Raw genomic sequence first — 23,920 nt, forward strand, 5'->3', positions numbered from 1 at the left:
TACTTCTCCTTGATGCCCAGCTAGTGGTTCGAACACAAGCTGTTTCGTTCATTGCTCCAGAAACATTGCTCCAGAAACCACACCAGAAAGGGTTTAAGATACCCGTGGGTTAAAAAGCATATCCTTGGACTGAAGAGATGGGTCAGCGGTTAAGAGCAATGACTGCTCTTCCAGAGACCCTGAGTTCAAATCCCAGCAACCACATGGTGGCTCACAACCATCTGTAATGAGACCTGATGCCCTCTTCTGGTGTGTCTGAAGACAGCTACAGTGTACTTATACATAATAAATAATAAGTAAATAAACTTAAAAAGAACCATATCCTCTTTCGGGATGGAGTGTAAGAATGTCACAAGAAAGACATGTGTGTGCATTAAAAACCCTTTCCAGCTACAGAGGAACAAAAGGAGGAAAGGCGAGGAAAGGAGCAGCAGCAAAGGGTACAGGGAGAGTGGGAGCACACAATAGAGCTAACGCCTACCAGGCGAGAGCCGCACCATGTGTCCTCTCGGCCTCCGTTTCAGAGGTGCCGGTAATTGGCTCCTTGACTGATGCACCCCTGCCAATCTGCACCCATTTCTGCATCCACGGGTTATCATTCCCAGCTCATTCTGCATCCGAGGGTTATCATTCCCAGCTCATTCTGCATCCGCGGGTTATCATTCCCAGCTCATTCTGCATCCGCGGGTTATCATTCCCAGCTCAGCCACTCTGGGCTTCAGAGGAGGTAAATCCAGTGTCCTTGGCTTAAAGGCAAGCTGCCTTTGGTTTCATTTATAAGTGCACAGGAGAAAAGGGCTTCTGGGAGAAGTCACAAGGTGAAACACTTCAAAAAGAATATTGACCTTCTGTTTTTGTAGGGGTTTCCATTGCTGGGATAAAAAGCAAAAACACGACACAAGAAAGCAAGCAAGCAAACAAACAAACCACTGTGACTGAAAGCGATTTGAGAAGAAAGGGTTTGCCTCACTTAGGCTTGCACACCACAGTCTGTCACTGCAGGGAGTCAGGGCAGGAAGCAGGAGCTGATGCAGAGGCCATGGAGGGATGTTACACACTGGCTTGCTCCATGGCCTGCTCAGCCTGCTTTCTTAGATTACCCAGAACCACCAGCCCAGGAGGTGGCACTGATGGTGAAAGAGGCTGTCCCACATCCATCACCAAATGAGAAAATGTGTCACAGGCTTACCCAGAGTTCTGACGGGTGGGGAAGTTTTCTCAGTTAAAGAGTTCCTCTCTTCCAAAATGACTCTGGCTCTGTTGACTTGACATGAAAATGAGCCAGCATACCTTTGAAGGCCTCTGTCTCTTTCTCTGTGTCCGTCTGTCTGTATGTGTGTGTGTGTGTGTGTGTGTGTGTGCGTGTGTGTGTCTGTGTGCATCCATAGAGGACAGAAGAGAATGTTGGACTCACCAGAAATGGAGCTACAGTCAGCCTAGCAACATGTGTGATAGGACTGGAACTTGGGTCCTCTGGTAGAGAAGTAAGTGTTCTTAAACACCAAGCAGCCTCTCCAGCCCCTCGTTCGTAATTTTATTAATCTTAATTTTCATATGCACTTTGATATGTAGATATAGTTAGATAGATAGATACATAGATAGATACGTAGATACACAGATAGATGCATAGATACATAGGTAGATATATATGTTGACAGATAGATAGATAGATAGACAGATAGACAGATAGATAGATAGATAGACCTACATAATCTAACAATTGAAGTAAAGCTTCTTATAGCCAGACTTGTTATCTTACCAGATCAATCTAGCAGATTACAAGTTTCTAAGAAAGCCCATGGGAAACATTTTACATCTAAACCTTCACAGCTGGGATCAAGTGAAATCCTAGATTGTGAAGGAATAGCAGCTAAACACGATTCACACCTCAGGGGGGGAATGAGATGTCAACATTTACAGAAAAATGTCAACAGTTTTTTGTTTTTATGCTTTTCAGAGAGGATCTGGGAGTTTGGAGTAAAAAGCAATAGAGGAACATGACAGTCTATCTTCACTCATGTCCTTATGAGAAAATTCATAAAGAGCAGGTCTGGCTTACTTTACATGTGTTTTAACTCCTATAGGAAACAAGCAATGCCTTTCTTGGCATTTTCTTCTCTCTAGTACCTGAGTATTTCATATATAATGATCATGAACATTCAGACTTTCTACAAACAGATTCCTCACATATAAAGTGTATATTCATTTTGGAGAATAATTGGGACTGTGGCTAACCTGAAGATGCACATGACCTGGGACCCTGGCGGCATTCCACCAGGAGGCATTGATAATGGAGAAACGCCTGCACACACACACAAGGATGCGCTTACAACATCCTTGTTGCTTTGTGCCTTCTATCAATAATAGAATTGACACATTCAGAACTTAAAAGGATCCATCACACCCCCCCACACACACACACCCACCCACCCACACACACACACACACACACACACTCCTCAGCATAGGATGCACTTTCTCCATCTCCACCACAGATCTCAGGCCCTTTCGACTCTCTTCTAGACAAAGCAATGACCCCTTCACTTTCAGGTGTGTGTATGTGTGTGTCTGTCTGTCTGTGATGCCTTGGCATACTTATACAAGTTAGTGGACAACTTTTGGCAGTTGGTTTTATCATTTCATCATTTGGATTCTAGGGGTTGAACTTCCTGGGCTTGGTGGCCAGTGCCCTAATGCACGGAGCCATGCCACAAGCCCCACATTATAGTTTACACATGCCAGCCTTTCCTCCACTACCATAGGTTACTCTGTGTGTGTGCGTGTATGCCCAGGAGCTGGAATTACAAGCTTGTTATTTTCAGCTCTCCTTTGATTTTTAAATATTTATTTATTATGTAAGTACACTATAGCGGTCTTCAGACAGACCAGAAGAGGGCATCAGATCTCATTACAGATGTGGATTTGAACTCAGGGCCTACTGGAAGAGCAGTCGGTGCTCTTAACCACTGAGCCATCTCTCTGGCTCTTCTGTGATGGTTTTAATTCGTGTTTGTAACACTTCCCCATATTTGCAACCATGGGCACGCCTTTAATCCTAGCACTGTGGAGGTTGAGGCAGGAGGCTCTCTACGGGTTCCAGACAAATTTGGTCTATAAAAGGAGTTGCATCCAGTCATGGCCAAAAAGCGAAACTTTGTTTCAAAACCGAAGAACAAACAAACAAGCAAATGCAACTATTACCTATTCCTTTATTCTGCTTTAGGTCACTTTCTTAGGAAAACTAAAATGCTCTGACTCGCAGGCTATTTAGCCACCGGACTCAGCAGCCAGAGCAGTACCTGAGTGCAGCTCAACAGACTGTGTGGTAGCAGCTGCGGTAGCTTCTGGACTGCTGGCAGTAGCAGTAAGGTCCTTGTTGGTATCAGGAACCGCTTGCACCTCAGAACCCAGCGGTGACGTCATCTATAGGCAACGGGGAACTGTGGGTCTGTTGCCATGGCAATGGTCACCGGTTCCCAGTATACATTTGGTTCAGTTCCCACCTTTTCCTGGGAGCAGTTACATCCCCCTTCTCTCTTTCCCCTTTTGTCTTCGTTGTCCTCAATAAACCTCTTCCATGTGGAAATGTAGTGGCCTGGTGTGTCTGTCCGGAAGTGAGCTGCGATTCTATCACAACAGTCCCCACTCGGAAGATGAATTCATGGAATGTTTGCTAGTTTGAATCTTACCAAATCCTCGCTTGTTTATAGATACATTTGTTTGTTTAATTCTTGAGGCAAGGTCTCACTATGTAGCCTAGGCTAGCTAACAAAGAAGATAGGGCTGTCCTTGAACTCATAGAAATCATATGAGATCCACGTGCCTCTGCCTCCCAAGGGCTGAAATTAAAGGCGCGCCCCAGCACTCCTGGCCATCTGTACTTTTCTCGATGACTCTCTCAGGAAGATAATTCTGAACACAGCCTGCATGTGTTTTCATCAAGAACAGTTTAGATTCTTGGCAAGGATGACTTTGAGATAATTGCTAAAAATAGTTTCTCTTTCTTTCTTTCTTTCTTTTTTAATTTCTCAGTTTGATTTTCAGAGTCTGTTGAGACAAGTGCCAAGGGACAGACTTCATGTTTTTCCTGAATATAGGACGCTGGGGTATTTTGATTCTGATGATAAAAGCAAAACTTGGAACACTAAGGGGTGAGCACTCTATACCTGACAGCAGATGCTGTTTGGCATATTTGTAGTGAATTTCAGTTTCTGCTGAGCCATCGTTTTGCAGAAACTGACTTCACACAGTCTTACAAAACGAAGCAGAGGTCAAGGTCAACAACAAGACTTCAGACTCTGGTGGCAGCCAAGACTTTGTAAACAAGTCAATTACTCATTCGTTCTTCAGGTGGCCTTGTAAGGGGTGGAAGTGAAACCTTGACATAAGGACCTGGATCCATCAATTAATTCCCTTTACAGAGAAGTTAGGATAGCAGGTAAGCTCCCCAGGGCCGGCTGCCTTAGGAAGAGGGTTCCCTATCCATCAGGGATCCAGGAGGTTAGGGCTCTGCGAAAGCTGTGTATTTAGATGCCTTATCCCCAATCAATGAAGACTGATGCTTTTCTCTTTGTCTTCCTGTCCTTGAAACTTAAGAAAGATAACTCCTAAGGTTTTTAGTTTTTTTTTCTAGTTTTGTTTTTGTTTGCTTTCTTCCATATCTGTTTCTAACCTCAGGGGGGAAAAAAAACTGGAGCTATATTAGCCAGACTTCACTGGAAAGCTTATCTATGATTGAGAATCTAAATAAAACAAGTTTGAACTCCTTTTCAAGGAAAAACAGGTTCTTTCCAAACATGCCCATTTGGACTACAGATAAGACACTCACGATCAAAATACGTCATCACAATGTCCTGTTCCTCACTACGCTTGTTCAGAACATGAAATGCCATTAATCTGTTCTCATTGCTATATAGTTTTATATACAAAAGTGTCAGGCTGGTAAGATTAATACAGTGCAATCTAAAGCCTAGAAATAAATGCAGAACCTGAGCCTAAGCATTTATTTAGTACAGGGATTGGACGGGGCATTTCTCCATATTCGGTGGTTGATTTCAATTGTCAACCTCATGGGATTTAGAATTACCATGGAGACAAACCTCTGGGCATATCTGTGAGGATGTGTCTCAGCTGGGTTAATGGAGCTGGGATGGCCCACCCTAACTACAGGTGGCACCATTCCTCTGGCTGAGATCCTGGACTGAATGAAAAAAGAGCCCGTGAGCAGCAGGATTCACTGTTCCTGTCTTCCTGTCTGCTGTTTACTGGGACCAGCTGCCTCAAGCTCCTGTACCGGGTTGGCTGCCCAGTTCCCCCAAACTGTCAGCCAAAACCTTTCTTCCCCAAGTAATTTGTTCCAGCAATCTGTAAAGTAACTGATACACTATCAAAATAAAAAATAAAACAGTCAAGTCCATTTTACATCTCTTTTTAAATTTTTTTTCTGGGACTTCATTTCAATATATTTTATAAGAACTATCATTCACCTGTAGATGGGCAACAAAAAAACTGGGCCTTACAACAGATAGCTTCAGAGCCCTGTTTTTACAATGAGGCCATAATTAATCTCAATCTTAGATGGAAGGCAGAGAAGCGATAATATGGCCATAATTTATGTAAATAATATAATAATATAAAGCCAGAGCCCTCCACTATCCCTGTCACCCTTCGGTGGCCACTGAGCGTGACAGTGCAGAAGTTGTAGGTTACCCATTTATACTGGAGTTGTTGACTGCCAGGGATTATTGAGAAAGAGGTGATGTACCCGATGAAGCAGATCTGTTCCGTACTCATTACCTTCCCACGTTTCCTCGGGGAAATGTTGCACTTTCTGCTTACGTTTGAGTCTGGCTTCGGTTTATGACACCGCAGTGGACTAATATGACTCGGTCCACTCATACTTGAGGCTAATATTATGTCACCCAGGAATCTGGACTTAGAACACTGGATGGCTAAGTGATTAGGTCACAGTAGGAGCGGGCGCCGAAATGTCAGCACTCGCTGGAACACCAAACCAAAAGCCACAGGCGATCCACACAGTCATCAAGTGAGTGGAGGGCTGGAGATGGAAGAGAGAAAAGGGAAACTGTGAACATACAAGAAGCAAAGAGGGGGATCCTGTCAAAGTGTAAATCAGTCTGTTAAACGCAACCTTAGACCCTTTGTCATCTGCATGTTGACTGCCTAAGGGCTCAATAGAATTTTTTTTCTTTTTTTTTTTTTGGCTTTGGCTCTTTTGGCTCTGTGTAGCCCTGGCAGTCCTGAAACTCATTTCTGTAGACCAGGCTGGCCTTGAACTCAGAGAGCCGCCTGCCTCTGCCTCCTTAGTGCTGACATGAGATGTGTGTCACCAACGGCCAGCAAATCTTCCCTCTTGTCTGCCTAACTTCATTCCCTCTTACTCCAGGTTAGCCAAATGAACTTTGCTCTTCTTTTAGGAGAACACATTATTGTCTTTTGATACTGCAAAAAAAAAAAAAAAAAAAAAAAAAAAAAAAAAAAAAATGCTAGAAAAGATACTAGCCTGAGTTTAGATTCTTTACCTTTGATGATCGATTTATGATGTCTTGGACTTAAGCTTTATGAATAACAACCCATCCACTCATTTCTTTGAGACAGGGTTTTACTATGCAGTCTTTTTGTTTTATCCTTGTTTGTGGAGACATGGTCTCACTGTGCAGCTCTGTCTAGTCTTGGACTTGCTATGTAGACCAAGCTAGCTTCGAGCTCACAGAAATCTGTCTGCCTCTACCTCCCTGGGATTGAAGGTGTGTGTTACCAACCATTGAGTACACATGGAGAGACCCATGACTCCAGGTACATATGTAGCAGAGGATAGCATTGTCTGGCCCCAATGGGAGAAGAGGCCTTTGGTCCAATGAAGGCTCATTTTCCCAGTGTAGGGGAATGCCAATTGGATGAGGTGGAGAGGGTGATTGGGAGAGGGAGCACCTTCAGGGAAGCAAGTGGAGGGGGAAGGGGGTGGGTGTGTCGAAAGGGGATAACATGTGAAATGTAAATACAGAGAATATTCAATTAAAAAAATTTTTAAAGGTGTGTTACCATTCACTTGTAGATTGAGATGATTAAAGAGAGTTTCTGTCCATTATAACTAAATGGTGGTTATGATCATTAACTCTTCTTCCTTATGGACCAATTTTAAATCATACTTTGAGGAAAACTATTTCAGGCAGAAGAAATTGGTTTCTAGGGCTGGAGAGATGGATCAGCAATTAAGAGCACTGACTGCTCTTCCAGAGGTCCTGAGTTCAAATCCCAGCAACCACATGGTGGCTCACAACCATCTGTAATGAGATCTGATACCCTCTTCTAGTGTGTCTGAAGACAGTGACAGTGTAACTATATACATGAAATAAACAAATCTAAAAATAAAAAAATGGTTTCTAGTCCTAAATGTCTTCCTTCCCCCAGAAGCCTTGTAATTTTTCTCTTTCATATTGCTATGCCACTCTTTGCCTGTTTTTGTATGTAAAACACTCCGCATGTATCTTCCTAAATGGACAATGGGCCAATGCAAATGAAGAAACATATTTTTATGACCTTTATCATCTCTGGCCCAGAATGTAGATACCATGAAGAACTAGTCACTAATGATGAAATGAATACACAGAACAGGTTCATCTAGAATATGCAGTATCTCGGAAAAACCGTCCATGTAATGCCTCCTGTAATGCACATACACAAAGAGATATCACAAAGAGCTGGGTATAAAAATGTTAAAATTATAAGGAAAACTATAAGAAATTACAAGGAAAAAATATGTGAGGTTTATTATTTGTTTCTTCAGTTAATGATAGGGCTTTCTGAACCTTGAGCCTTTAAACTACTTTACACTCACAACGAGCCTTGTTTTGGACTCTTGTAGAAAGCACTGCCAAGGTTTTTTCATAGCACCAGCCTGAATGTTGTCCTTCAGGGATGTTTCACATGCTTGCTCAAATATAATATTCAGAGTCAAGCCCATTGCTATAGGCACATGGAAGGTCTGGCAATCACGTTGTTCTGCTTAGAATTTCCATTACTGCATGCGCTAGTGGCCTCTGTTAGCCCTTTGGCTGGGAGGATGTGGAGGAGGACATGCTTTGCCTAGACTCTGACAGGTCACTCCACTATGGAGGGATCTTGTGCAACACTATGATGTTGCTTTGGGTGGTTCATCAGAGGTGAAGAAATAATAAGGCATCTTTTTAATGCCTGTTGGGGAGAATGGTGAATTCAATGACTCTCCACATAGCAATTCCATCTTTTGAAAGCAAACATACTTCCAGTTATCCTGAAGTAGTTGGCTTCTTTCCTGCTAGGGTGCCCACAGTTGCCACCATGATAAACCCTGCTGCCAGTGCACAGCAATATTTTGTTGGTTGGCTCAAGAGCAATCTGTATACCAAAATCTGGGTATAAAACTCAAGCTCAAGAGCTATCTGTATACCAAAATCTGGGTATAAAACTCAAACTCAGGAAATCCTTATGGCAGAACCACTGAGAGGTGTGTCTGACTCAAGGTTAACCAGATGCCTGACTTCATGATCCTGGCTGGAAAAACAGACAGTGGGAAAAGCTCAAAGATTCAGAGGTATCCTGTGAGATGAAAGAAACCAAGTACTTCAGTGATACTGTTACCACTTGACCAACACACAGATCTGTTTGGACCAGTGCTAGAAACCACCTTGTCAGGTGTCAGTATCCCTGACCCCTTAAATGAAACTGTCTTTTCCACAATTCTTTCTACAGCAGACAAACAACTATAACCATTGGTTTTGCCATTCACCAAGAATTAACTGTATTGAACAGTATGTAGCATTCCTCAGCACATCTTTCCCTGGTGTTATGCATTGGCTTTTGATATCTGCTTATAGTCTGTCTCAGTTCAAGATTTATCAAAGTTTTCATTTCCTGGTCTATAGAACTAGGAGCCTTTCATCTCCATCTTCTTACATTGTTGACAGACATGCTGTTGCCCTGGGTAACATCTGTCTTATAAATTCACTACAGGATGGGCTCATTCATTAGCCTTTCCAGTGAGGAATTGTTAAAGCTTCGTTTCAGCAAACTACCACCAAGTGGGTTGTCCAGCCTTCCTCTGACTTTCAAGTACCTGAAGTGCAGCCCCAGTCAATGGCCTCTAGGAAGTCCTATGAGTAAGAAACAGAGGGATTGCCTTCCTCCCTTAAGGTCCTGAATGTTACAGTGTGTTAGATATGAGATGTTGATAACTGAAACTTGGGGCAAGCTTGCTCTTGGAACAAGAAGCATGAGTTTTGAGATATTACAGTCATTCATTCTTAAGTTATCAACATTGTCCCCCGAGCCCCACATCAGATAGTCATGGAGCTATGAGTAGTCTTCTAATAAAAAGAGTGGTAAACCCATCACAGACACTGGCCACCAGGGATTTGGAACTCAGACCACTGATTTCATATCCAGCTTTGTTGCTAACTGCTATGGCTTCCTGTTCTGTTTCTTCATTTTAACAACAAATCCATCACATTCCTAAACCAAAGTTCAGTTTTACATTTTGCATCCTAGACTGGATTTCTCAGATTCACCTCAGGTATCATCTAACTCCTGACAAGTTTCTCCCATCTTTATAGTTCTTTAGAACATAGGATATTTGGTTTACAGGGCATTTTCCAAACTCATCACCCTGCTGAAATACTACTTCCTAATCAGAGAAAGAAACAAGAATGGTATTCAACAGTTTTATCTTTCTACTCGCTGATAAAAAAGAAGTAGATAGGCGGTAAGGTAGTTTCATTCCCAGTGAAGACAGCAGCTTTCAGCTGGTCAAGAACATTCTTATCTCTGCTTTGATCATAAGCTTCCTACTCCTCCACCAATATAATGCACATGGGCACCCGCCTGCAAGTATAATAGAGGATCAATTGTTGGCCAGCCAAGTTCCCTAGGTGTGTGAGACATGCCATTATGATCACATCTGAGGCACCCACAACTGACTGATGCTAACTGAGAAAACTCTAGATTCACATTTTTGGTCCCTTCATTTGGGGCCCAAGATTTCAACTCTGAGTCTGGCACATAGCGAACTTTGAAAGTTTCTGGAATTCTGGGCAGACATGACAGTTCAGACATTTAATTCTAGCACTCAGGAGGCATATTTATTGGAGTTCAAAGCCAGTCTGATCTAGAGTGAGTTCCAGGCTAGCCAGGTCTGGATGGTGAGACTAAAAGCATTTCTGGGGGCTGGGCTTGGTGATACACCCAGTACTCTGGAGGAAAGGCAGGTAGATCTCTGAGTTCAAGGCCAGTTTGGTAAACAAAAAAAGTTTGAGGCCAATGAGGGCCACACAGTGAGGCACTGTCTCAAATGCCAAAATAAATGAAAAGAGAAAGAAACAAAGAGACAGAAACAGAGAGAAATTAGTTCCTAGAATTTTTTTTTTTAAACTAGGCTCTCTCTCTGTCTGTTCTTTTATTCCTTTTTAAGATTTACTTATATATTTATTTCATGTATGTGAGTATAATGTGGCTGTCTTCAGACACACTAGAAGAGGGCATCAGATCTCATTACAGATGGTTGTGAGCCACCATGTAGTTACTGGGAATTGGAACTCAGATCCTCTGGAAGAGCAGTTAGGGCTGAGAGCCATCTCTCTAGCTCCCAGTTCCTAGGATTCTTTTTTTTTTTTTTTTTAAACATATTTTCCCCAAAGAGGCCTCTGATAGACTAAAGGGAGGCACATCTGGAGGAAGGACACTGGTGAGGGACAGATGCAAGAGGACAGGAGGAAATGACCGACCAAGTGTGCGTGATGAAGATAAAGTGGAAGCCCCAGACAGTGGAGGTTATGCCAAAGAATTTGGGAGGTTTTTTTTTTTTTTTTGTTTTGTTCTGCTTTTGAGACAGGATTTTACTATGGACTCCTGGCTGGCCTTGAACTCAGAGATACACCTGCCTCTGCCTGCCCGAACAGGTTTAAAAAGAAGCACAGATGTTTCTGTAAGTGCATAGCAGTTTCTGGACTACTTTTGAGCATGTGCCCCCTACTACAGACCTTGATGTAGGACTTCGAAATGCCTTTAGGCCACTGAGTCATGGTTTTCACTCTACATACTTGTAGCGGTGTGTAATGATTTCCACTTCGTCAGGGCTTTCAGCAAAGCACACATGCAAGTGGAAGCAAGTCACAGAAAGGTCCACGCCTGCTTAGAAAACAGCAGATCCTTCATTCCCAAACAAAGCCAACTTGTCACGGGAGGTGACACCTGAAAATCAGGTTGGGAGTGCCGTGCTCCATGCGTCCCACACCTACTAGGTCTACTCCTATCTACTCAGAATCACTGGAAGACGGGATTCTTCTCAGTATGCTCTAGAGTTGTAGAGAGCTTACCTAGCAGGCAGATGAAGCCCTGGCTTCTATCCCCAGCACCACATAAAACCAGGCATCAGGTTGATCGCCTATGATCTCAGCGCTCAGGAGGTGAGGAGAGCATTAGGGATTCCAGGCCGTGAACTCACAGCTACTTAGGATATTTGAGGCTGGTCTGGGGGATATGAGACCTTGTCTGCTTTTAAAAAGGGACCTTGGACTTGCTTCTGAGTTTCCAGAGGAGAGCTGCAACCTGCCAAAAGGAGGGTTGTTGCACTGTTTTAGATGGAAACAGTCTTATTGTCACATTTCTCAGGGAGAACCCAAGACTACCTTCTGCAATTCTACAGGGCTGCTGACTCTCAGGAGGTGGAGTATGACCTAGTTTTAAAGATGATCTATGGGGTATGGTGTGCTGCTCTTTTGGAAGAGGAAAATATAGATTAAAAAACCCAACTGTTCAAAATGACTAGCTATTCCTAGTTTAATGTTTCAAGACACGACCAACACATTCATCTGAAAATTCTATTTTTGGAGGCTTCATTTGACCAAATGTACTCATTCGACAAGTCGTTATTGGGCACTTACTTTGTACCAGGCACTGTTTTATGAACTGGGGTGCAGTGGGGGAATTTCTACAGTTCACATTCTACTGGAGACAGATATTCAGTAAACAACAAAAATGTATATGAGCAAAAAGGGGGGGAAAAAACCAAGAAGGTCAAACATGACAGGGATGCTATTTTGTAAGGGAGCAATAATAAAGATAGTGAACTAGACGACATTTGAGCAAAGATCCAAATCACAGAAGTCAGTCCTGGGATCTTCTGGATGACCCAACGATCCTAGCGAGAGTTATCTGCAGCAGGTACCTGTTTGGCTGTTTTGAAGACCATCTAGAAGGTTGGTGCGGACTGAGAAGCCAGGGATGAAAGAGCAGTGCCCTGGGAGCTGATTTATACAAGTTATCAAGTATGCAAAGCGGGGCAGGTCAAAGAAAGGGCTTGGGAGTTGGAAGTAGTTGGAACTTCTGGGGAGACTTCTGATAGCAACATGAGTTGCAGGAAGGATCTTCAGGCTACTGTGTGTCCATCAAGCTATCTTTAGCAAAGGGGATGTGTCCATCAGAGGAGAAGGGAGGAAACCACAGGAGAGAACAAGGGCAGTGTGAACTAGAGTCCTAAGGGTCCCCCAGTTGGGAGGTATTTAAACCTCTTCTGAATGCAAGGCAGTGTGACCTGCATAAGGAGTGGATTTGGTGGGTGAAAGAAAGTGCTCAAACAAGGATTATCACAGTTTTGTCCTTAAAATAAAAGAAGAGCTATCTTTATTGTAATAGTGTGCAGTTTTTGGTATACAAAGTTTATTATAGATATTTATTAAATTAAAACCAACGTGTAGTAAAGCAACTGGGCTTAAAAATATAAGTATATCTTTCATGGATTTTTTTTACTTTTCATGGATTTCTGTGTATAAGCATATTCATACTTATATTTTATAATCATGATTCACCAGAATCCTTCACTTCTTGATAATAGACTTGTTATTAGAAACCACCTAATTTACACATTCTGACAAAAGGCAAGGGCCAGATTAGAGAGAGAGAAATAAAGTTCAAGGGCCACGTTCATGGTCAGAGGAAAACCTGCCAGTGACCTCCCTCTGATAATTATTCTGCATTACATCTCAAGAATGATGATGATAACTTCATAATGTTAACTGAAGTTTTCAAGGACTATGTTTAAAGAGTTTATTAGAAACTTGGTTAACATGGAATTGAGCTCCGTGTCATAAGCTGATAATGTAGATGAATTACTGGGATGTGTGGTCCCATCTTGGTGGTGAACCCTTCACTAACGAGATTAGATATGTCAGTCACAATCTGAGCATTTAATACACATCCCACAGGTAATGCATACTCAAAGAATTTATTTTTGGTGTGTTTGAGGGTTGGACTATCAAAACTCATCTCTGGTTTAATTCCAGAAAAACAGGCATTTTTTTTTTTGTCAGCCTCATAAGCAAGGAAAATGGAATGATTCCTTTTAATCAACTATACAGATCAAACCAAGGACTTGCTAGGAAAAAAATGTAATTAAAAAAATACAAACATCTATAGCCAACTATTGAGGTGATTTTAGTGCAAAGACAGTAACTCCTTCCAGGAGTTTTTACAGAGTCATCAAATACGGTAGGATAGTCTAGGCAAGGAAAACACAGCACAGAAAGGCAGAAGGGTTAAGTCTTTATGTGAGTCCACACCCAGGCGTAAGACGGTCTCCAGGGTGGAGGAGGCAATTGGAGTCAACTGCAAACATCAGCCAAAAAGTCGAGAGACCAGGCCCGTAAGGTTGCTTACCACATAGGTAAACCAAGCAGCTCACAATTGACAACTGTGGAAAAGTGAGCCAACATGACAGAAACAAAGCATTTGAGTTTTGTTTGCAGTCGCTTCCACCAGTACGGATTATATATAATCAGATGTCACTCAGGGCAGAATTTTACATTTACCACCGCTCAACATTCTAATACCTGCCAACAGGTGCTTACTTTTCATGTACAATTAAAAAAAAAAAAAAAAAAATCAAAGGGCACACACGCCTGATCCCAGCTTTTGAAAGGAGGCAGAGACTGAGTTTTTGAGGCCAGCCTGGTCTACCGAGCGAGTTTCAGGACAGCCAAGACTACACAGAGAAACCTTGCCTCGAAAAACCAAGAAGTCAAGACATACTATTAAAAAGTCTTTTGGGGGTAGAGGAGAGGGAGAATCCAAGGAACACGACGCGTACTAATTACCGTTGAAAGATTAGCACGGAAGTGTTTTCCATCACCGGCTCTTCTCTGAGCTGTAAACCTTAAGGCAAGGAAACAAAACCACCACCACCACCACCACCACCCGCCCCGCCCACGTGTTTAAACGGATAAAATAACGCCTTTAAAAGTGCTTAGCGCAGTGTCTGGCCCATAGGAACCACTCAACAAATTACGGTTATTATTTTGACTTCCCCGAGGTCTCAACCATTCGGGATTTCGCGTTCTCATTTTCAGGGGATGGGACGGGCCACAGATGGTCTACGGGGCTGCGGCCAGCTCCGACAGTCTCCGGTTTCAAACAGGAACCAACTCACTATTGCCAAACAAACCAAGGAAACTCGTCCATGCGTCTCAGCACCCGCCCCTTGCCACAGACGCCTAGGGCGGGGCGGAACCGGAGCCTGAGCCCCGGTTATCTGTGTCACCCTGGCCCGCGACTAGCTTCTGGCCGGATAGGCGGCCAGGGCAAAACTCCAGAGCGAGCGGAGCCCGGTCCCTCTTCGCCGGCACCCACCACACCCCTTCCGGCTGGGGCCACGCCCCCAACAATGACCCCGCCTTCCAGGACCCGTCCCGTGTACAGGCCCCGCCCCCCGCCCCGCCCCACCGCGAGCCAGGCACTTAGTTCTTTCAGCCCGCGGGCGGCCACGTCCTCCCCCCCCCACCCCGACGCTCTGAGGTCACCGACCGGGCTGGCCGGCAGGGGGCGGAGGGACGGAGGGAAGATGGCGGCCGAGGCCGGATATTGGCGCCGCCTCCCCCAGTCGCGGAGCCGGCGCAGATGAGGTGGCTCAGCTGGGGCCAGCGGCGCTTCGCAACCCGAGCCGGGGGGACCCTGGCGGTGGGGCCTGGCCCTGCTCTATGCCGGCGCCTCGGCTAGCGTGAGCGGTGGCGGTAACGCCTCTCCCCCCCACCCCCCGCGCTTCCCCTGCGGCTTGGGAGTCGGAGCGGGTGGCACGGCCGGCATGGAGGACGTTAACTCCAATGTGAACGCGGACCAGGAGGTGCGGAAGCTGCAGGAGCTGGTGAAGAAGCTGGAGAAGCAGAACGAGCAGCTGAGGAGCCGCTCGGGAGCCGTGCAGGGTGCAGGCCTCCTCGGGCCGGGCAGCCCTTCTCGGGCCGGCGTGTCCACCCCTTCCTCGGGCGCGGCGTCCCCTCGGGGCTTCCCGCTGGGCCTGGGCGCTAAAGCGAGCGGCGGGGCGGGCTCGGGCCCGCGACGGACCAGCAGTGAGGACCTGCGGGACGCCACCTCCTTGCTGGCGGCCGGTGAGGGCGGCTTGCTGGATGAGGTAGAGCCACTGCGGCCCGACGAGCTGGAGCGCTTGTCAGGCTTGGAGGAGGAAGAGGAGAGCTGGTGAGCGCGGGGCGCTGGGCCGGGTGGGCCTGGGAGGGAGGGGTGTCCCTAGGGAAGCAGGGTGGGCTCGGCTGTGGTGGGGACGCTGGCTTTGCCTGCTTCTGCTGAGGGCAGGTCGGCTGGAGTTGGGGGTTCGAGGCGTGCCTTGGAAACGGGTCTGTAGCTAGTTCTCTTCTGGTCGTGGAGCCTCTGGGTGCTGGACCCAACTAGACCCAGGAGGGATCTGCGGCTTGGCACAGTCCCCCGGGCCCGCACGCTCAAAGCACTCAGAGGTACCAAGCTGCAGAAAGGGATCTTGCTTTGTGTGGAAGACCGGCTTTCGGATGGTGTTTTGGGCGGCTTGGATATAGGGAGGGGTCTGCTTCAAGAGGTAACACCAAGTTCGGGGACATATAGAGTAGCAGTCACTGTTTGGACTGGAGTGAAATGGGGTGAGATGCTTGTGGGGAGGCCGGGTGAACGTCACTCCCCTTTGGGTAGTTGGGGTAAAGCTTTGTGTGAGGAGGGCAGTGGAGGGATGGGGCTGCTTTGTGTGAAGTCGGCGGTGCAATAGGAACTCTGGATTTTAATTTTGAAAACAAGAATTGGGTCTGATTAATTTCGGAGCCGGGAAGCAGTAGTTTTCAGAGCTGACTATCATTTCTATGCTCTCCTGGAGGCAGAGAAAGGGCCCTGCTTAGAATCTAGACCAAAGCTGTAATTGTCATGAGGCACCTCTTGATGAGCTTGTGACCCCACACCTTAAAAGTCACACTTTCCTTAGGCCGTGAGAAGCTTTCCCTCTAGCTTTATTTTTTATTTAAAAACACCTGCTGGAAACTATCCTCATAATTCGTCCGTTTTTAAAGTCCTAACTTTTAGCTAGAACGTTTATGCTGTTGACATTAAAACTTCTCTGAAGTTGAAATCTCTCATGGACTGATATCCAGGCCTCCAACTTTGAAGAATTCTGAGCACTGCCTGGCTGGATGTAGGCCCTAGATTTGCCACATAAAGGTTAGTGACCTTGGAGAAGTTACTTTGAGCTTCACTTTTTTCCTCGGAGGAAAATTCTGTCTTGTGTAGAGTTCTGAAGATTAAGTCCGATAATCCATGTGTACTTTTAGCACTAGGCTTGGCATACAATAAATTCTCCAGGACTGGGCACTATTAGCCTTAAGCCTGGCTATTTAAATCAACACTATTTTGTGAATTCACATGTGATCCCTGCTGTGGAAGATTCTAAAGATTCTTAAGTGCTGATGCCTGTGTGTGAGGCCCTGGCATATTGAGAGCTGAGCCTTAGTTAAACAAGATAGGATGCACACACTGAGGTGAGAGAGCTGTAGAACAGGAGTACTGGCTGCGCGGACACTAGCGCCTTGGTCCAGATTCTGGGGCAAACTTTCAGGAGAAGGTAGAAGTCTGAGAGAGGGAACTAGGAACATCCCATCATTTTACTTTTAAAAACTACAAGAAGTATTTGTAACTCATACTTAGGACCATATGAATGACAGGCACTGTTTCTTGTGTCACTGCTAGAGATACCAAGCATTAGTAGAACCGAGTGTAGTAGTTAGGACATTCCTGTTAGTGACCCTGGCCTCTGAAGGGCTCCTGTGTATGTATGCACTTTGAAGGAATCCAGAGTCATCCACTATCATCAGAGTCCTTCCAAGTGATGGTGAGATCGATGCTCGTGGTAATGAGGATTGGCTGCACTCATCAGCCCATTTTAGATGGACTGGTAGAGCTCAGTGACTCCACCAGGCACCACACAAGTCTTTAGCTGCTTTGGTTTCTGAGCAGCATGGATTTGTCAGAGTAAAGCAAGTAAGTACCCTTAAGTTAACATGCCAGGAGTTTGTTTTGATCAGGTGATCCCTGCTTATGAGAATTGAAATCTGGCCCTGAGTTCCATTTTGAACCTTGATAGGTCAGGGGAGAGTTAGATAAAGAAGTCAGAGTTAAAATGCCTTGGGGTGTGTCTGAGTAGTAGGAGGAGGGTGTGGTTGTCAGTGGCTGGAAGAGTTCACGGTAAAGTTTGCTTTCTCAGCGAGTTAGAAACCTACCTTCCATAGCTTGTTTCTATTGCATATTATGTTCATCTAGAGAAATTGTTGCCCCTAGCATATGCCACAAGATGTAGAAGGTAGGAGTAGGCATTATATGGAAAAATAACTGGCTCTGGTATAAATTTAAGTAAGGGAAACAGGGTTTATCAAAAGTAAAAGGTCTTTTTTATGCTGGGCTTCTTGGAGATGCAGATCTGTATTGGCCATAATAAATTCTCCAAGAATTGTGGTGGTTTCCTAAACTTCATTGAGTCTCCAGGAGCTAGCTACCATCTCATAGCGCACACTTAGCAGTAGTGGTGGGCAGTTCGAGGGCTCAGCTTCATGATGCACAGTGCACAGCCTATGTATGAAGCATGGTGGGTACTTTACTATGAGTGGTGCACTTTAATACGTTCTACTGTTGGATTTCATTATGAAGAAAATAGTAGTTACTACCAGCCTGACTTACAGACCCACAGATGGGTTGCAACTTTCAGTCTGAAAAACGTTGCTCTCCAATAACTCAGAAAAGTCCAGGAAAGAGAATTAAGATGATTAGGTATCATAGTATATTAAGTGTTACAGGGGGTGGGAGGTAGGTAGGATTAAAACATTTTTGCATTTAATTAGGTTTAACTTTTATATATTTATGAGGAAGGTATCAATTTCGGTATAAGGAAACTTTATCTTGGCATCAAATAACACACAGTAAATGGCGACACTCAGCTTAGATTTCATCTCTTCATACATTGAAGTTTATGATACTCGCATTGTTTTATATGTTTCAAATACAACATCAGCTTTCCTACATGAACTGCCTTTTATGTATGGTGCTACGTGGATTTGAAGACTAGTGTGTCTCTGGTGCCTCCTTTCCCATCATATGCTGAACATTTTCTTCATGTAGTTTCAGTTTATTGAATAATTTCTTAGATGATATAATTCCCTATAATAATAACAATAATAATACTAGTGGTAGAGTATTATCATTGAGGCAGGACTATACAAAGAAACCCTGTCTTTAAAAACAAGAACAAAAAAAGAAAGAGAGAAAAAGTGATCAGATTCACTGATTAATTTAGAGATATCTCATGGTGTAGCCCAGGCTGGCTTGAACTTCTCACAGTCCTCAGCCTCCCAAGTATTGGGATTGCAGATGTGCACCAAGCCCTGCTATTGTATTTTAAACTGTCAGTCATTAACAGTTTCAGCTTCGGTTACTAAGTTTAATAGGTGCTGCTAGTATGACCTTCTCTATCTACCTTGTATTTTTTATTAAATCATGTTAAACTATGCCTCCCTAATTTTTTTTTTTTTTTTTTGAGTTTAAAGACAAGGCATTTACATTTCATGTATAGTCTTGACTTAGGCATTTACTACCTATTTTCTATTTTTTTGTATCTCTATATTTAGTAGACATTTTTGTAGATCTTTGGTCACATTGTGTATATGTGTATGTACACACATTGGTGCTTTAGCTGTATGTATATTTGTAACTAGGCAGTTACAGAAATGGTATTATAGACAGTTGTGCTGTATACGTACTAGGAATTTAACCCAGGTCCTTTTTGGAAGAACAGCCAGTGCTCTTAACCACTGAGTCATCTCTCCAGCTGCATTTGTTCAGATTGTTGACAGAAAATTAAAGCGACAGATAAGTTACTCTGAAGTATGCATGCAGCTCAGCTTGACTCCCTCCAGTAACACCAGTCCATTAGCACCCATTATGGTTAGTCCCCTGACTAGTAATTCTTCGTATTGTCGGGTCTATATGACATTGGTTTTCTGTGAATATAATGAAAGATTTCAGCAAATGCTACACTGTAATTAAGCTGTAATGAGCCCACGTGGGTCTTACCTGCAGTGAAATCACTCCCTTAAAGTGGAAATTGGAATGAATTTGGTTCGATATGGTTATGATTAGTGTTATGAAATCAGTCCTTTCTTAATTTCATAAACATTGTTTAATCTTATTTTCAGTTTGCTCTGGAATTTCCAGATACTGCTTATTATTCTCTCTAGGAATTTATCACTTTTGGTAATAACCTTATCTTCCATATTTCTGATCCACAGTGATTTTCTGATAAAATTTTTGTTATTTTTTTTTTATGGTTTAGAGGAGTAGGGCTAAGCATATTTTAATTACATTTGGCTTAATAAATACTCTTTGAGCACTGATTCTCTTTGAAGAATGTTCTTTCTTTTCCATCCAAACAAACTAATAACAGAAATATTTGGATATTCGGTGGTCAGGTTTATTTTGTTTGTGATTGGAAGTGTTGCTTCTTTCTACCGATGTTACTATAATTTTTTCCTCAACTTTTTCATTGTTGAACTCTTTTATAGTATATGGTACACCATTAATTAACACACATTTTTATAATGCATGTTCTATTTTAAAATTTATTCATTTACTCGTTGTAGAGGGTGCTTATGTCACAGAGGGCACACAAAGCTCATAGTACAGCTTCTTCAAGTTGGTTCTACTTACGCCTTGTGGGTCCCAGGGAGTGAATTTAGGAAGGTCTGGTGGCAGGCCGATGTGTTCACCTACTGAGCAGTCCTCCAGCCCTATAGGCATGTTTTGAAGCCTACAAGATAGTGACTTCTAGTACAGTCTATCCCCTCTGTCTCAGGCACATTTCCTCAGTGCTGACGGACACTGACTTACCAGCAGTCTCTCTCTGTCTACTTTGCCTATCAGATTACCTATGCTGGGCACTTCATGTGGGTGAATCATATAGCAAACGGCCTTTATGTCTGTCTTTCATCTAGCACAACTTTTCCAAGGTTTGTTATGTTGTAGCACATGTCATTATACTGTCTTTATCCTTTCTTCTCTTTATGTGCCTGAACACTGTCCTATCCTGTGACTTTACCAGGTTTTATGTATCCATTCTTTTGTAGGTGGGCATTTGGATTGTTTCCACCAATTGGCTATTATATGTAATGCTGCTATGGCATTTATTTACACATCTTTGAATGAACATATGTCCCCCCCCTCCCCGCACCCCTTGGGTGTGTGCCTATGAGTGAAATTACTCCAAATGGCACCACCATGCTTAATTTTTTGAGAAACTGACAGACTGTTTTTCACAGTAGCGGTACCACTTCTCATTATCACAAGCAGTAGATGAGGGCTCTGATTCCTCTGCGTCTTTGTCAGCACTTGTTAAGGCCAGCTTTAACTGTAAACCTTCTGTTAAGATCATTTTGGTTCTGATTTGCATTGTTCGTTAATGATGTTGAGCATCTTTTTCCTGTATTTCTTGTCTATTTATGTTAATTCTTTTTGAAAATGTCTTTCAAACCCTTTATTTTATTTTTCTGTACTAGGGATTAGACCTGGTCTCTTTCTTGGGTATGTTAGGTGAGCACCTCACCACTGAGCTTTATCGCCGGCTCCACTTGTCCTTTTTCTGGTCGGGCTATTTGTCTTTACACTGTAAGCTGTAAGAACTCCATAGATTCTGGGTGTGCGTGGCTTATCCATGTTCTCTCCCATACCATGTGTTTTCATTGTCTTGGAAGAGTTTTTGATGCACAGAAGTTTTAACTGTGACACACAGTTTCTCTGTTCCACTTTAGTTTGGTGTCACTGGTGTCACTGTTAAGGAATGTGTATATCTATTTCTTTGTAGGTGGGCATTTGTGTTTCCATCCTTGGCTATTGTAAGTACTGCTGTGTGACATTTAATTACACACAGCCTTGTTCACTGCCCGCCTCCTGAGGACTCGGACTATGACGTGTCATCACTTTAAGCTTAATTTTAACTCTTACAATTATTATTTTTACTTTTACGGTTTTGATTTGTTTTTCAGACAAGTTCTCGCTACGTAGCCTTGGCTATCCTGGAACTCGCTCTGTGTACCAGGCTAGCCTAGAATGCGCAGAGATCGCCTGTCTCTGCCTCCTGAGTGCTGGGATTAAAGGCATGTACCACATACCTGGCTGATTTTATTTTTTAAATTTCTTTCTTTCTTTTTCTTTTTCTTTTTTTTTTTAAATGGGTCTACTATCTGACCTGAAACTCTTATATAGAACAGGGTGGCTTCAAACTCACAGAAATGGGCCTAACTCTGCCTCTAGAATACTAAGATTAAAAGTGTGCACTACCACAAATAGCAATTTATTTTATTTTTTAATTAAAATATTATTACATTATTTCCCTCCCCTTCCTCCAGCACCTCTCACATATTCTCCCAAACCTTGCTTCCTCTTAAATTTATGATCTTTTTCTTTAATATATTGTCACACTTACATGAATAAATATACAAATGCAGTCTGCTGAGTCCATTTAGTGTTGCTTGTGTATATATCACTTGGTATTGAATAACTAATTAGGGAACTTGTGTCTAGGAAAAAGCAGTTCTCCTTCTCCCAGCATTTATTAAATAATTGCCTGCAGCACTTTGTCTAAAGGTGCAGCCCAATGACATTTCTCCGTTCATGTATGTCAGCTGGTGTTGTCATTGTTTATTTAGGTAGTGATTGGGCAGCCATATTATTGAGAGTTCATGAGTGTAGCTTCCTGTAGTAACTAGATAGCACAGTCTTTCAGAAGATATCCTGGTCCTTTGGCTCTTTCAACCCTGCCCTGGATGTTTTTTGAGCCGTAGATGCAAGTGTTATGTTGAAGATGTAACAACTGGGACGGAGCTTTTTGACCAGTTGTGACTTCCTGTAATATCCTCCATCTGCCACATCAAGAAACTGCTTTAACAAGAGGTGAGGAGAACCAGTTAGGAATTTGCTGGTTTAGGAATGGCAATAGTACATTTTCCTCTATGATCCAAGACCTCAATAGTCTGGCCGTTTGGCTAGGTATTCAGTGCCGGGCATGATTTCTCCCCTCTTGAGTGGCCCATAAGAGCAGCTAGACGGCTGTTGGTTACTGCAAAGATGTAAGTGGCACTGTTGCATAGGTATCACCGCCGCCTAGGACTTCTAATTGCTTGCCTCCCTTAGGGGCGCACACAACACCTCCTGCCGTTATAGAGGATAGTTCTCAGGGAGAAGACTTTTGGATCAGATACAGCTCAATTCCTGAGAGTCCTGTGTCCGAAGTGCATAGTGTCTTTAGCAATAGGGACATACTATTTACTTCTAGGAGGCAGCCAAGGGCAACAGCAATAGTATGTATTATTTTGGGAGTCTCTTAGACTATCCCACCAACAACTCAAGTGTGTGTGCGTGTGTGGTTCATATGTGGGATTTTTGTTGTTGTTTGGGGCTGAAAGGAGGCCTTATCCAAGTGGCAACTTCATCTAAGCCACACACACCATTATGTAGTGTCAGATGAATGTAACATATGAATGCCTGTCACGTTTTCAATATCTTCCCTTTCCATTTTCTTCTATATTGTCCTGCCATCTCCCTGGTGTGTGTTTATGTTCATATTTGTGTAGATGCCTGTGGGGGGGTACACACAGAGGCCAGAGGAAATTTCTTGGGTACTGTCTCCCTGTTTTCTTACTGACTTTGAACTTACCAAATAGGCTGGCCAGGGAGCCCAGCCATCTCTGTCTTCCCAGTGACTTTCCACCCCCAGCCCCATGGTTTCTTGGGATCAAACTCAAAATCTGCTTGTTGCAAACACTTTTACCTTTTTCCATTTAAGCCATCTCCCTTGCCTGTATTTGTTGTTGTTGTTTGTTTTAAATTTATACAGGGTTTCCCTTTGCTTGCTTAAAACCCAATAGGTTGCCCAGGATGTTCTAGAACTTGAAATAATCATCTTCCCCCAGCCTTCCAAATACTGATTACAGGCACGAGACACCGCTCCTAGCTGTTAAACACAAATGTACAGTTTGGTGACATTGACAGTTAGTGCGTTCATATTTGTGTGCAGCTGTCAGCAGTGTTCATCTGCAGGCCATTTCTGTATCACCCAGTGGGACCTTCCTAGTACTAAAGAATGACTACTTCTGCCTCACAGTCACCATTCTGCTTGCAGTATCCAAGTTACAAGGCTCCTTACAAGTGGGATTAAATCTGTTGTTTGCCACTGGGTTATTTCACATAGCATAAGTTACTCAATTTATTTATGGCATAGCATTCGACAGGATTTCCTTCTTTGTTAAGGCTATGTAATATTTCGTTATTGTATTGCACATGTCACCCTTTAATCTTTCATTGATGGAAAACATTGCTTTCATATCATGGCAATGGTGGATAATGCTCCGACCAATGGTACAGCTATCTGAACGTCTGTACCAGGCGTGGATTTGATGGACCATTCCCTTTCTTATCTTTGGTGTGTGCTGTGCTTATGTATGTAGGCACATATTCAAGTCTATGGACAAAGACACATGAAATAGAGCACATGGAAGTGTGTCTGTGTGTGTATTGTCCACACTGGCTGTGT

General features: G+C 43.5%; 1 protein-coding gene across 3 annotated transcripts in view; it reads left to right on the forward strand.

Annotated features, from left to right (window-relative positions):
• The first annotated feature begins 14,858 nt into the window (after positions 1 to 14,858).
• SLAIN2 (SLAIN motif family member 2) overlaps positions 14,859 to 23,920 on the forward strand; it is a 56,601-nt gene continuing 47,539 nt past the window's right edge. For all 3 annotated transcript variants that reach the window (XM_080914600.1, XM_080914601.1, XM_080914602.1), the window contains exon 1: positions 14,859 to 15,516. In XM_080914600.1, the coding sequence (XP_080770726.1) occupies positions 15,128 to 15,516 (389 nt within the window). In that variant the 5' untranslated portion in view covers positions 14,859 to 15,127. The remainder of the gene's footprint in view (positions 15,517 to 23,920) is intronic.

The sequence above is a fragment of the Micromys minutus genome (genome assembly GCF_963924665.1).
Source record: "Micromys minutus genome assembly, chromosome: 1".
NCBI lineage: Eukaryota > Metazoa > Chordata > Mammalia > Rodentia > Muridae > Micromys > Micromys minutus.